At 35.2% G+C, this 12,623-nt stretch overlaps 1 protein-coding gene across 1 annotated transcript; it reads right to left on the reverse strand.

The window, feature by feature from the left end:
- Nucleotides 1-6,008: 6,008 nt before the first annotated feature.
- On the reverse strand, nucleotides 6,009-12,385 carry BCL2L10 (BCL2 like 10). Its single transcript, XM_053717481.1, has 2 exons — nucleotides 11,923-12,385; nucleotides 6,009-9,710 (listed from the first exon to the last, which is right to left on the reverse strand). Exons 1-2 carry the CDS (start codon nucleotides 12,319-12,321, stop codon nucleotides 9,579-9,581), a joined length of 531 nt encoding a protein of 176 aa, XP_053573456.1. The 5' UTR covers nucleotides 12,322-12,385; the 3' UTR covers nucleotides 6,009-9,578.
- Between the last annotated feature and the right edge of the window lie 238 nt (nucleotides 12,386-12,623).

Below are 12,623 nucleotides of genomic sequence, written 5' to 3' on the forward strand. Positions count from 1 at the left end.
CGTGTCTACATAGCTTTTCTATAGCTGTGCCAGATATTGTCATTATAAATGGTAGTTTCAATGGGCAAAAGTAGTTATTTCAAATTACAAAATAAAGGTAAAGGTGTTATTTGTAAACAATTTAATTACAACCCAGCAAGTACAATGGATCGTTAAAAACACACTAAATGGGAGAAAATACTACAATACAATGTCCCTTTAATGTGTTCCCAATTGTTAATTGTACCCGCTGAAGTATATTAAATTGTTTACAAATAGCTAATTTTCCTTAAAGTGAATGTAAAGTTTCATCAAGTAGTGCCGGTTTTTAAAAATACTATTAAAAACAGGGGCTCTTTCATTGATGAAACTTTACATTGCACCATATTTGTAGAAATACCTCTTCGTCTTGAAAGCCGGGTCGCTGATGATGTCACTTCCCCCGCCCGTCGCAAGCCTCTTCCTACATCAGAAATTATGATTCCTTCTTTCCTCCAATCACGGCGTTGCTTTAGGCAATGATTGAAGGATGCCTGAAATGTCATTGCTGATGTAGGAAGAGGCTTGCGTCAGGCTGGCGAATCGCTGGAGCGGCTTTCAAGACGAAGAGGTAAGTATTTCTACAAATATGGTGCAATGTAAAGTTTCATCAATGAAAGTGCCCCTGTTTTGTTTTTAATAATATTTTTAAAAACCTGGCACTACTTGATGAAACTTTACATATTTGATAAAGCTGATTTTGCCTATTTCAGAAGTAAACAGAATTTGTCAGGCATATAAACCCATTGTGCTGCAGGTCATGTTCCCAGAATTATTTCCACCAGTGTATTTAATGGAAAACAGCATGTGATCATGTGCTTGAACAAGATTTGTTACTCATACACAATAAATTGTTAGTTATAAATGAATATACTTTTAATAAGGATGATGAAGTCATGAAACTAGCACAGTGGAGTTTTTTTCACACATTGATAAAAAAAAAGTTCAGGACAATTAGTTTTTACTGTAAAAATTACGAAATGTAAAAAAAAAAGCTTAAGAAAAAAACCACGTCTCTATAAACCAAACCTAAAGAGAAATGAAACTTTACCACTAATCAGACAAACTTTTAAAAATACGTATTGTTGATTTTTGGGGAACTCCAGATAATAAATCGGATTTTGAAGGCTTTGTGATACATTTCCTTATTTTAAATGCAGCAATGGAGGAACTAAACGGCTAGATTACGAGTTGTGCATTAAGGTAAAAAAGCAGCGTTAACAGGTCCTAACGCTGCTTTTTTACGCCCGCTGGTATTACGAGTCTTGCAGGTATAGGTGTACCGAACACTTTTTTGGCCTTACCGGAAACCTACTTACGTAAATTTCGTAAAGCCTTTTTTCTATGGGACTTTCATAGCGCCGGTATTACGAGTTTGTCCTGGGAGGCCGAAAAGTGAGCGGTACAGCCTCTACCAACAAGATTACTAACACATTTTAAAATCAGTAGTTATGAGTTTTACGCTACAACGCTGTAGTATAAAAGTCATAACTAAAGTGCTAAAAAGTACACTAACACCCATAAACTACCTATTAACCCCTAAACCGAGGCCCTCCTGCATCGCAAACACTATAATACAATTTTTAACCCCTAATCTGCCGCTCCAGACATCGCCGGCACTAGAATAAGCATATTAACCCCTAAACCGCCACACTCCCGCCTCACAAACACTAGTTAAATATTATTAACCCCTAATCTGCTGCCCTTAACATCGCCGCCACCTACATTATACTTATTAACCCCTAATCTGCCGCCCCAATGTCGCTGCCACTATTCTAAATTTATTAACCCTTTAAACCTAAGTCTAACCCTAACACCCCCTAACTTAAATATAATTTAAATAAATCTAAATAAAATTAATATCATTAACTAAATTATTCCTATTTAAAACTTAATACTTACCTGTAAAATAAACCCTAAGCTAGCTACAATATAACTAATAGTTACATTGTATCTAGCTTAGGGTTTACAGGCAAGTTTGTATTTATTTTAACTAGGTAGAATAGTTACTAAATAGTTATTAACTATTTAATAACTACCTAGATAAAATAAATACAAATTGACCTGTAAAATAAAACCTAACCTAAGTTACAATAACACCTAATCTTACACTACAATTAAATAACTTACCTAAATTAAATACAATTAAATAAATTCAATTAAATTAGCTAAATTACAAAAACAAACAAACACTAAATTAAAGAAAATAAAAAACTAAATACAAGATATTTAAACTAATTACACCTAATCTAAGAGCCCTATAAAAATAAAAAAGCCCCCAAAATAAAAAGAAAACCTAGCCTAAACTAAACTACCAATAGCCCTTAAAAAGGGACTTTTGCGGGGCATTGCCCCAAAGAAATCAGCTCTTTTACCTGAAAATAAAAATACAAACAACCCCCCCAACAGTAAAACCCACCACCCACACAACCAATCAGCCAAATAAAACCCTAACTAAAAAAACCTAAGCTCCCCATTGCCCTGAAAAGGGCATTTGGATGGGCATTTAGCTCTATTGCTGCCCAAAGCCCTAACCTAAAAATAAAACCCACCCAATACACCCTTAAAAATCCTAACACTAACCCCCTGAAGATTCACTTACCGGGAGAAGTCTTCATCCAATCGGCAAGATGTCCTCAACGAAGCCGGCAGAAGTGGTCCTCCAGACGGGCAGAAGTCTTCATCCAGACGGCATCTTCTATCTTCATCCTTCCGATGCGGAGCGGCTCCATCTTCAAGACATCCGGCGCGGAGCATCCTCTTCAATCCACGGCTTCTTCGGAATGAATGTACCTTTAAGTGACGTCATCCAAGATGGCGTCCCTTAGATTCCGATTGGCTGCTAGAATTCTATCGGAATTAAGGTATAAAAAATCCTATTGGCTGATGCAATCAGCCAATAGGATTGAAGTTCAATCCTATTGGCTGATTGCATCAGCCAATAGGATTTTTTCTACCTTAATTCCGATTGGCTGATAGAATTCTAGCAGCCAATCGGAATCTAAGGGACGCCATCTTGGATGACGTCACTTAAAGATACATTCCGAAGAAGCCGTCGATTGAAGAGGATGTTCCGCGCCAGATGTCTTAAAATTGGAGCAGCTCCGCGTCAGAAGGATGAAGATAGAAGATGCCGTCTGGATGAAGACTTCTGCCCGTCAGGAGGACCACTGCCAGCTTCGTTGATGACATCTTGCCACTTGGACGAAGACTTCTCCTGGTAAGTGAATCTTCAGGGGGTTAGTATTAGGATTTTTTAAGGGTGTATTGGGTGGGTTTAATTTTTAGGTTATGGCTTTGGGCAGCAATAGAGCTAAATCACCTTTTAAGGGCAATGCCCATCCAAATGCCCTTTTCAGGGCAATGGGGAGCTTAGGTTTTTTTAGTTAGGGTTTTATTTGGGGGGTTGGTTGTGTGGGTGGTGGGTTTTACTGTTGCAGGGGTTGTTTGTATTTTTATTTTCAGATAAAAGAGCTGATTTCCTTGGGGTGATGCCCCACAAAAGGCCCTTTAAAGGGCTATTGGTAGTTTAGGCTAGGTTTTTTTTTATTTGGGGGGGGGGTTATAGGGCTCTTAGATTAAGTGTAATTAGTTTAAATATCTTGTAATTTGTTTTTTATTTTCTGTAATTTAGTGTTTGTTTGTTTTGTAATTTAGCTTATTGTATTTGAATTATTTAATTGTATTTAATTTAGGTAAGTAATTGTAGTGTAAGGTTAGGTGTTAGTGTAACTTAGGTTAGGTTTTATTTTACAGGTCAATTTGTATTTATTTTAGCTAGGTAGTTATTAAATAGTTAATAACTATTTAGTAACTATTCTACCTAGTTAAAATAAATACAAACTTGCCTGTAAAATAAAAATAAACCCTAAGCTAGCTACAATGTAACTATTAGTTATATTGTAGCTAGCTTAGGGTTTATTTTATAGGTAAGTATTTAGTTTTAAATAGGAATAATTTAGTTAATGATAGTAGATTTATTTAAATTATATTTAAGTTAGGGGGTGTTAGGGTTAGACAGGTTTAGGGGTTAATAAATTTAGAATAGTGGCGGTAATGTGTGGGGCGGCAGATTAGGGGTTAATAAATGTAGGTAGGTGGCGGCAATGTTAGGGGAAGCAGATTAGGGGTTCATAAATATAATGTAGGTGTCGGCGATGTCCGGAGCAGCAGATTAGGGGTTAATAAGTGTAAGATTAGGGGTGTTTAGACTAGGGGTTCATGTTAGGGTGTTAGGTGTAAACATAACTTTAGTTTTCCCATAGGAATCAATGGGGCTGCGTTACTGAGTTTTACGCTGCTTTTTTGCAGGTGTTAGAATTTTTCTCAGCCGGCTCTCCCCATTGATGTCTATGGGGAAATCGTGCACAAGCACGTATAACCAGCTCACTGCTCACTTAAGCAGCGCTGGTATTGGAGTTCAGTGTGGAGCGCAATTTTACTCTACGCTCACTTCTTGCCTATTAACGCCTGTAAAAAGCCGTAATACCAGTGCTGCAGGTAAGTGAGCGGTGAGAAAAAAACTGCAAGTTAGCAACGCACCCCTCATAATGCAAAACTCGTAATCTAGGCCACTGTATGGAAATGTCACATTAAAAATATGAGGAATATAAAGCTTTAGTTGAACAAACCAATCATGTTTATATTGAAACCACTTTCTGCTATTCTTGCATAAAATTAATATTTAGAAGACAGCTATCTGAACAAACCTCATGAGCCAATGAGAGGTGACAGATATGTGTATCCACCAATCACCAGCTAGCTCTCAGTAGTGCATTGCAGCTGCTAAGGATATGTACATTCCAAGAAAAGTGAATTTAAAAATGTCTTAAAAAGATATGCTCTATATGAAATATGCAAACAAAGGGATATGAAACCCAAAATGTTTATTTTGTGATTCAGACAGAGCATAACATTTAAGGGACACATGGTTCAGATAGAGAATGCAATTTTAAGCAACTTTATAATTTACTCCGATTATCAATTTCTCTTCATTCTGTTGATATCTTTATTTGAAAAGCAAGAATGTAAGTTTAAAAGTCGGCCCATTTTTTGTTCACAACCTGGGTTGTCCTTGCTGATTGGACAGCACCAACAAACAAGTGCTGTCCAGGGTACTGAACCAAAAATTGTCTGGCTCCTAAACTTAGATGCCTTCTTTTTCAAATAAAGATAGCAAGAGAACGAAGAAAAATTTATAATAGGAATAAATTAGAAAGTTGCTTAAAATTGCATACTCTATCTGAATCATAAAAGAAAAATTTTGGGTTCAGTGTCCCTTTAATAAAAAAGTTTCCAATGTATTTATATTATCAAATTTGCTTTGTTTCCATGATATTCTGTGTTGAAGAGATACCTAGGTAGGCATCTGGAGTACTACATGGCAGGAAATAGAGTTGTCCTCTAATGCTTTTGCAAATGGATAACATTTTTGCAAAACTGCTGCTATATAGTGCTCCAGGAATGGGCCGGCTCCTAAGCATATGCCCCTGCTTTTCAACAAAAGATTACAATAGAAAGAAGAAAAAAGTATAATCGAAGCAAATTAGAAAGTTGTTTAACATTGCACGGTCTATCTGAATCATGAAAGAAAAAGTTTGAGTTTTATGTCCCTTTAAAGTTGACTTGCCTATCCTTTAATATAGCATATATAGCACTTATTTGCTTTGAGTAATTGTTTTAAACTAACTGTGAGAGGCCATAGGTCTGATAGCAAAGGTCCTATGACCTATCACCATGAGGCTACAATATGAGAGGCTATGAACCAAAAATATACTGGTATATGCTTCACATCAGACAGCATTCATATTTTGTCATTTTAATTTGCTAACTGTATTCAACAGATGATAAATTATAGGTTTTTTTTTAGATTTTAAGATGTCAGAATACACTATATAAAAAAAGAAACATTCATTCTTAGATGTGATCTCAAAGTATGTACAGGGTATCAGGTTAATCCTGGAACACACAAACAAGTAAAAACAAACAGGTTTTATCAATTTAACTTTATTAACAGTTGAGGTTATTTGTGCACATGCAACATTTTCCCCCCAGCTGTTAGGGAAGATGTAGTACGTAAACATGTACAAAAATTTCAAAATACATTAAAATTCTAACCTGGTGAAACTAAAATGATTGCTTGTGCTGTAAGATCACCGTTCTTAAAAAGAAGAGCGGGATTGATGTTTAATCCTCAGGGGTGGGAAATTATCGGCCCTTTGAGATGTTATGGACTACATCTCCCATGATGCTCTTTCAGCCATAATGCTGGCAAAGCATCATGGGAGATGTAGTCCATATCATCTGGAGGGCCGATAATTCCCCACCCCTGCTCTAGGATCATTTTTGTCTATCTTCTATGTGTGAAACCAATTAAAACCCTTGCTTATCAAAATAATATAAGGGGTACACACATATACATATATATATATACACACACACACATACACACACACACCACATTTTATATCACTAAAGAAAAATTTATATTTAATACATTAATCAACCTTTTCTCTTATAACTCCCCTTTAAAGTCAGTGTGGATCTTTGTATTCAGTAAAACTTCAACTAAAACTAAAATGTAAAAAAAGAATAAAACTATGATGTGAACACATTTTCAACAGAATATTGAAACTAATATCAGCACTTTAATAAAGAATGGCATAAACCATCTATAAAGAGATTACTGTTCATTAAAACAATCAATGTTTTGTTCCACCAGGCAGAATTTTCCCATGTAAAGTTAACATTATCTAAAAAAAAAACTAAGAAAAAAAGGACAGTAAATATTTCCTGCAAGGATTTGAAAGCATATCAGGATTGTATTGCCCAGTAACCCCTTTCTAGCTGATGACATCGTATAGGGTACATATTTGTGTACCCTGTAGGTGCTGCTCTGATATATGCCACAATTTTAGACCCCTTCCCAAAACTCTTATTTTGTTCTTCTTTTTATCCAAATACAGGTGGGCGGTACAGCCAGTCAGATGCCTTAGCACATACACCATAGACAGTAATGGCAGCATGCTACCAGCTGAAAAGTCACACAGCAATGAACTTGTGATTCTCTGCTCATTTCTGTGTGACTTTCCAGCTGTGCGGTACTTCATCTGAGCGGATGTACCGCCCACCTCCGTTTCAACATACACAAGATAAATAATAAATAAAAAACAGGGCTGGCAGCACAGCTAAGCAAGAACCAAAGGATACAATTGGGTAGGAGTTGGTATCCTGACCAATACAATTCTGCAATGCTTTTAAAACATTGCAAAAAATAAAATTTACAATGCCTTTAAAGGGACATTAAACCCAAAAAATTTATTTCATGATTCAGATAGAAAATACATTTTTAAACAACATTCCAATTTACTTCTATTATCTAATTTGCTTCATTCTTTAGATATCTTTTGTTAAAGAAATATCAATACACATGGGTGAGCCAATCACATGAGGCATCTATGTGCAGCCACCAATCAGAAGCTACTGAGCCTATCCAGATATGCTTTTTAGGAAAGAATATTAAGAGAATGAAGCAAATTAGATAATAGAAGTAAATTAGAAAATTGTTTAAAATGGTATTCTCCATCTGAATCATGAAAGAAAAAAAATTGGGTTTAATGTCCCTTTAAGGTTTTAACTAAGCAGTGTATTTTCTGAAGTGAACCAAGTTTCCCCATTCCAATCCATCAGTATTGTATGGCAGAATATGTAATGTTTGCATTGTTTCATCTAGCGAGCTATGTGACTCAGCTAAAGTAAAAGATAACAATGAATAGTTTTAACATTGATGAATGTCTAATGCATTTTTTCAGTCGACATTTAACATCAACTTATGAGATGTATGCAGTTTATCATTTAAATTATTTTGAGTCATTCTATAATTAACGTTTTTTTAATTCAAAACACCTCTTTGTAATCATAAATGGACATACTGATGATTTCATGCGAGTAGATGTTTCATAATGTAAAAGTGCAAATTGTGCAATAATTTTAATATATATAAGTTTATAAATACATGAACTGAGGATGTGCAAAACCTTAATCATTGAATAAAAAGCTGTGCAAACAGGTCAAATTTGTTTTTCAAAAGTAGAAAGGGTATTTTCTGAGACACTGGTGTTATTGCACTACAAATAATTTTAATAAAAGTGTATGTTTTCTAATGGCTCAGAAAACCCTGCAATAAAAGCCAAGTGAGGTGCATCGCATGAGAATTTTGATGGGCTGGAATGAGAGACTATATGGTTAAAGGAACATAAAACAGCTTGTAATTTAAAACCTATGTGCAGTATTGCAATTAAATAACATACAGGCCAAGTAGGAAAGTTTTCTGATCACATTAACACAACTGTTTTTCCAACAGCAACCCCCCACTATCTCAAGTTGTTTTATGTCCCTTTAATATTGACCAAACACTTTTATATCTATATATATATATATATATATATATATATATATATATATATATATATATATATATATATATATATATATATATGTATAAATGTACTTTACAGAAAGACATACATAAAAAACACTACAAGGTTGGTATTGTACAACAGTTGTATTGCAATCAAAACACATAAGGAATCATTCACAATATATTATATTTTGGAGAAAAAAATATTTATGAAATGCTCACCCACAGAAATGCCAGATTTCCAGGGAGTCAGAATTTGCTTTATTACAGCATAAATTATACAAATATATTTTGCTAGAGTATGTATATATACTTCTCATCAGTAAACAGTGAAAGATTTATCAAAAATCTCCACTTCATTTACTTTGTTAAAAATGTTTATACGGTGATAACAAGGAGATGAACTTCATATATACAGCAAATATTTACTAATCTGAAAACATTTGCGAAAAGTACAAAATTGATTAATTAATTTCCTACAATGACTTCCATTCTAACGATGCTCTTTAAAGAGGTTACAAAAGCAAACTGTATTGATAAGGAACTTTATAGATTACTTATGTTAACTAGTTTAAGAGAATTTTTATACTTTTTTTCCATGATAAATGAGTCAGAAATGATTTGGTACCATTTATAAAATTTGAGTAATCATGGTGATTGTGCTAACTTAAATCGAAATCAGAATTAAAAAAATATTAAAATTATATATTATCATTTGTATTCTTTTTCAAATTAAATTACAGATAAACATTTGCATATACCTATTTTGCTGAACAGAGGGCAAAATAGAAAATAAATATGGTTCAAATTATAGTCTCTCTTTAAATTACCAAGAAGAGACTCATTCAACCAATTGGTCCATGGACACCAATTTTATTTTTACTTGTCTGGGTCTCAAACTTTAAAAGAAAAAATATTAAGATAAATAAAAAAAATACATATGCTTGAACATCTATACAATCTGGAATAAAAAATGAAACAATAGTATGGCAGTGTTCAATGCTTCAATACATGCTGGTCTCATAAACTCTTGAGAGTTCTGTAACACAAATGTTTGCCTGCAGTGGTGAAGCCCAGAAGTTCCTATGTTGTGAAGGTTCAGGAGGTATCTTTACAGCAGTTCACTACATTATTGTACAGTTTATCGTACAGCCATAAGAAAAGCTAAGCCAGCAAGTCCAAATCCAGCTGCTGCCATCAGAGCATTGGAAACTGTGTTGCTCTCCTGTTGTTGTCTTACACCAGTTTTATTAAAGTGCTTATGGAAACCATCCTAAAAAACAAGATAGAAGTCAATTATTATGATGACCTCTCTATTTTGAAGAACAATGTCACACTAATTGGTTTCTAAACTTGTAGGTGCCAGGAGAACAAGGAGTTAACCACCCAAGATTAATTATTAATCAAGTGGCAGAAACCTCCACTTGGCAGCATTTGAAGAAAGAAAGCTTATAAATATTCAAATACATAACATGTTCAGTCTTCCATTCTACAGAATGGCCAAATGCTCCTGTGTATATGTGCATGGTCATTTGTTAAAGGGACAGTCAACTCCAAATTGTTATTGTTTAAAAAGATAGATAACGCCTTTACTACCCATTTCCCAGCTTTGCACAACCAACATTGTTATATTAATATACTTTATAACATTTAAACCTCTAAATATCTGCCTGTTTCTAAGCCACTATAGACAGCCTCTTACCACATGCTTTTTTATTTGCTTTTCACAACAGGGGACTGCTAGTTCATGTGGGCCCTAAAGAGATAACATTGTGCTCACGCCTGTGGAGTTATTTATGAGTAATTGGCTAAAATAAAAGTCAATGGATAGCCGCGTGATCAGGGAGTTGTCAAAAGAGGCTTAGATAAAAGGTAATCACAGAGGTAAAAGGTATATTAATAGAACCATGTTTCCTGGGAAAAACTGGGGAATGTGTAATAAAGGGATTATCTATCTTTGTAAACAATAATATTTGTGGAGTAGACTGTCCCTTTAACTATGCTAATTAATATATATATATATATATATATATATATATATATATATATATATCCTACAGAGTATGCAGCAGAAGAAATGAGCAGCTGTTGTACAGGATCCTTATTCAGCACAATCAAGTAATAGTCTCCAGATGGTTGTGTTTGAACTCTGCTTGCCAGATGACAGTGTAAACAAGTTCTGCCCTCAATACCTTCCGGAACTCTGCTCTTTACAATTAATTTGTGCAAACATAAGTTTTTATCTCTTGAGATTTTTTTTTAACTTGTTTCTTTCCATAGAAACATAATGAAAGTATGACCGGGGGAGCAGTTCACAAGTCCTGGCATCATTTCCATATGGGGCTTAACTATTTGAATATGTAATGTGTATTGTTAACTATACTTCCATCATACCCCTAAAATCTATTTTAAAGGCACACTGTACCCAAAAAATTTCTTTCGTGATTCAGATTGAGCATGAAATTTTAAGTAACTTTACTCCTATTATCAAAGTTTCTTGATTCTCTTGGTATCTTTATTTGAAATGCAAGAATGTAAGTTTAGATGCCGGCCCATTTTTGGTGAACAACCTGGGTTGTCCTTGCTGATTGGTGGATAAATTCATCCACCAATAAAAAGTGCTGTCCAGAGTACTGAAACCAAAAAAAAAAACTTAGATGCCTTCTTTTTCAAATAATGATAGCAAGAGAACGAAGAAAAATTGATAATAGGAGTAAATTAGAAAGTTGATTAAAATTGCATGCTCTTTCTGAATTACAAAAGAAAAAAATTTGGGTTCAGTGTCCCTTTAAGGCATTTGATTCCCCAGTACAAAACCATACATACACAAAGGGCTAAATCAATTACAAAAAGAAAGTGTGTGTTGTATGTGGGGAGACACTGTGGAGTAACCATTAGACTATAGTACAGATCCCAGACACAATTACTTTGATGGATGCATTATTGCCTGCTTCCTTTGAATTGGCTGTCCTGATGTTCAATGAAGGAAATTAAAAGGGCTGACAGTACGTCTACAGCTAGTACACTATTCCAGCAGAGTAAACCAATTACACTATTCTCCCCAAATAACTTCCACAAATTAGGAGCCAGATGTATATGTTCTTCATATAACAATTCTTATACTGAAAACTTTTACAAAACATGTCATAGTCCTGGCTACTGATGTCTATGTCCTGCTGGATAGATTATGTGAGATTCTCTTAATAAATACGATGAGACCCAAACCTAACAGACTGAAAAACTATATCTTACTCTGAATTAAAAAAAAAATATTGAACTAAAAAGCTATAGCTAACCCCTTAATTAACCAATTAGATTTAAAAGCTACAGCTAACTCTTGAAATGCGTTTGTGTATATCAGCAAATAACCTAACTTGTCTTTGTTGCACTAAATGCACAATTAACCATTTCCACGTAAACTGACTCAGAGATCATCCTGAGCGACCACACGACTATAATAAATATGGTAAAAAAAAATATTTTACCCATCCTCCATTACTCTGTAGCCAGTCTCTGTGCTCCTCAGTCAAGAAGTAACTCAGCACCTCGGCCAGCTCCTTGGGGGTCCCAGCATTGTGGTCTCTCTTCTTTTGCGTTAAGATCCCAGCGAAAACGATAAGTGACACCACTCGCCCCCAATTAAGCCCCCCATTCTCGGGCAACTGGGCTGCCACAGATTTTAGTATTTCCCGAGGGTCCCCATGGATCTTCTCACAGGATTCGAAGAAGGAGTGGTTAGAGCTGAGCATTTCCCCAGCTACCCTGCGCAGTGTCCGCGCTGCGGGGCTCAGGGCTTGCTGCTCTCCTGCGCACACGCCGCACAGGCAGTGCTGTAAGTAATTCTCCAGTAGCTCAGATGTCTCCTGCTTGATGTGGTCAGACATGGTTAAAAGAATCTATGTACGAGTTACTCAATGTAGACACAGACAACAAAAACACGCCCCACAATTCACTTCCAAACCCCTGCTATGACGTAAGATTAGGTCCTGCCCTTTTAAAATCCGTGAATGAATGGCATTGCCATTTGCCATTTAGCAGTGCATGGTACACATATATTCTACATTAGTCAGCCTGCAATGCTTTACTGCTTTTGTGAGATGTGTGGTTTTTATTTATTTTTTAAACTAATTCCTAATCTAATCTCGTTCCCTTCCCTGCTGACCTCACCGGATGTGAGTGTAACATA

Source organism: Bombina bombina, chromosome 6, assembly GCF_027579735.1.
Source record: "Bombina bombina isolate aBomBom1 chromosome 6, aBomBom1.pri, whole genome shotgun sequence".
In the NCBI taxonomy this organism is placed as follows: Eukaryota; Metazoa; Chordata; class Amphibia; order Anura; family Bombinatoridae; genus Bombina; species Bombina bombina.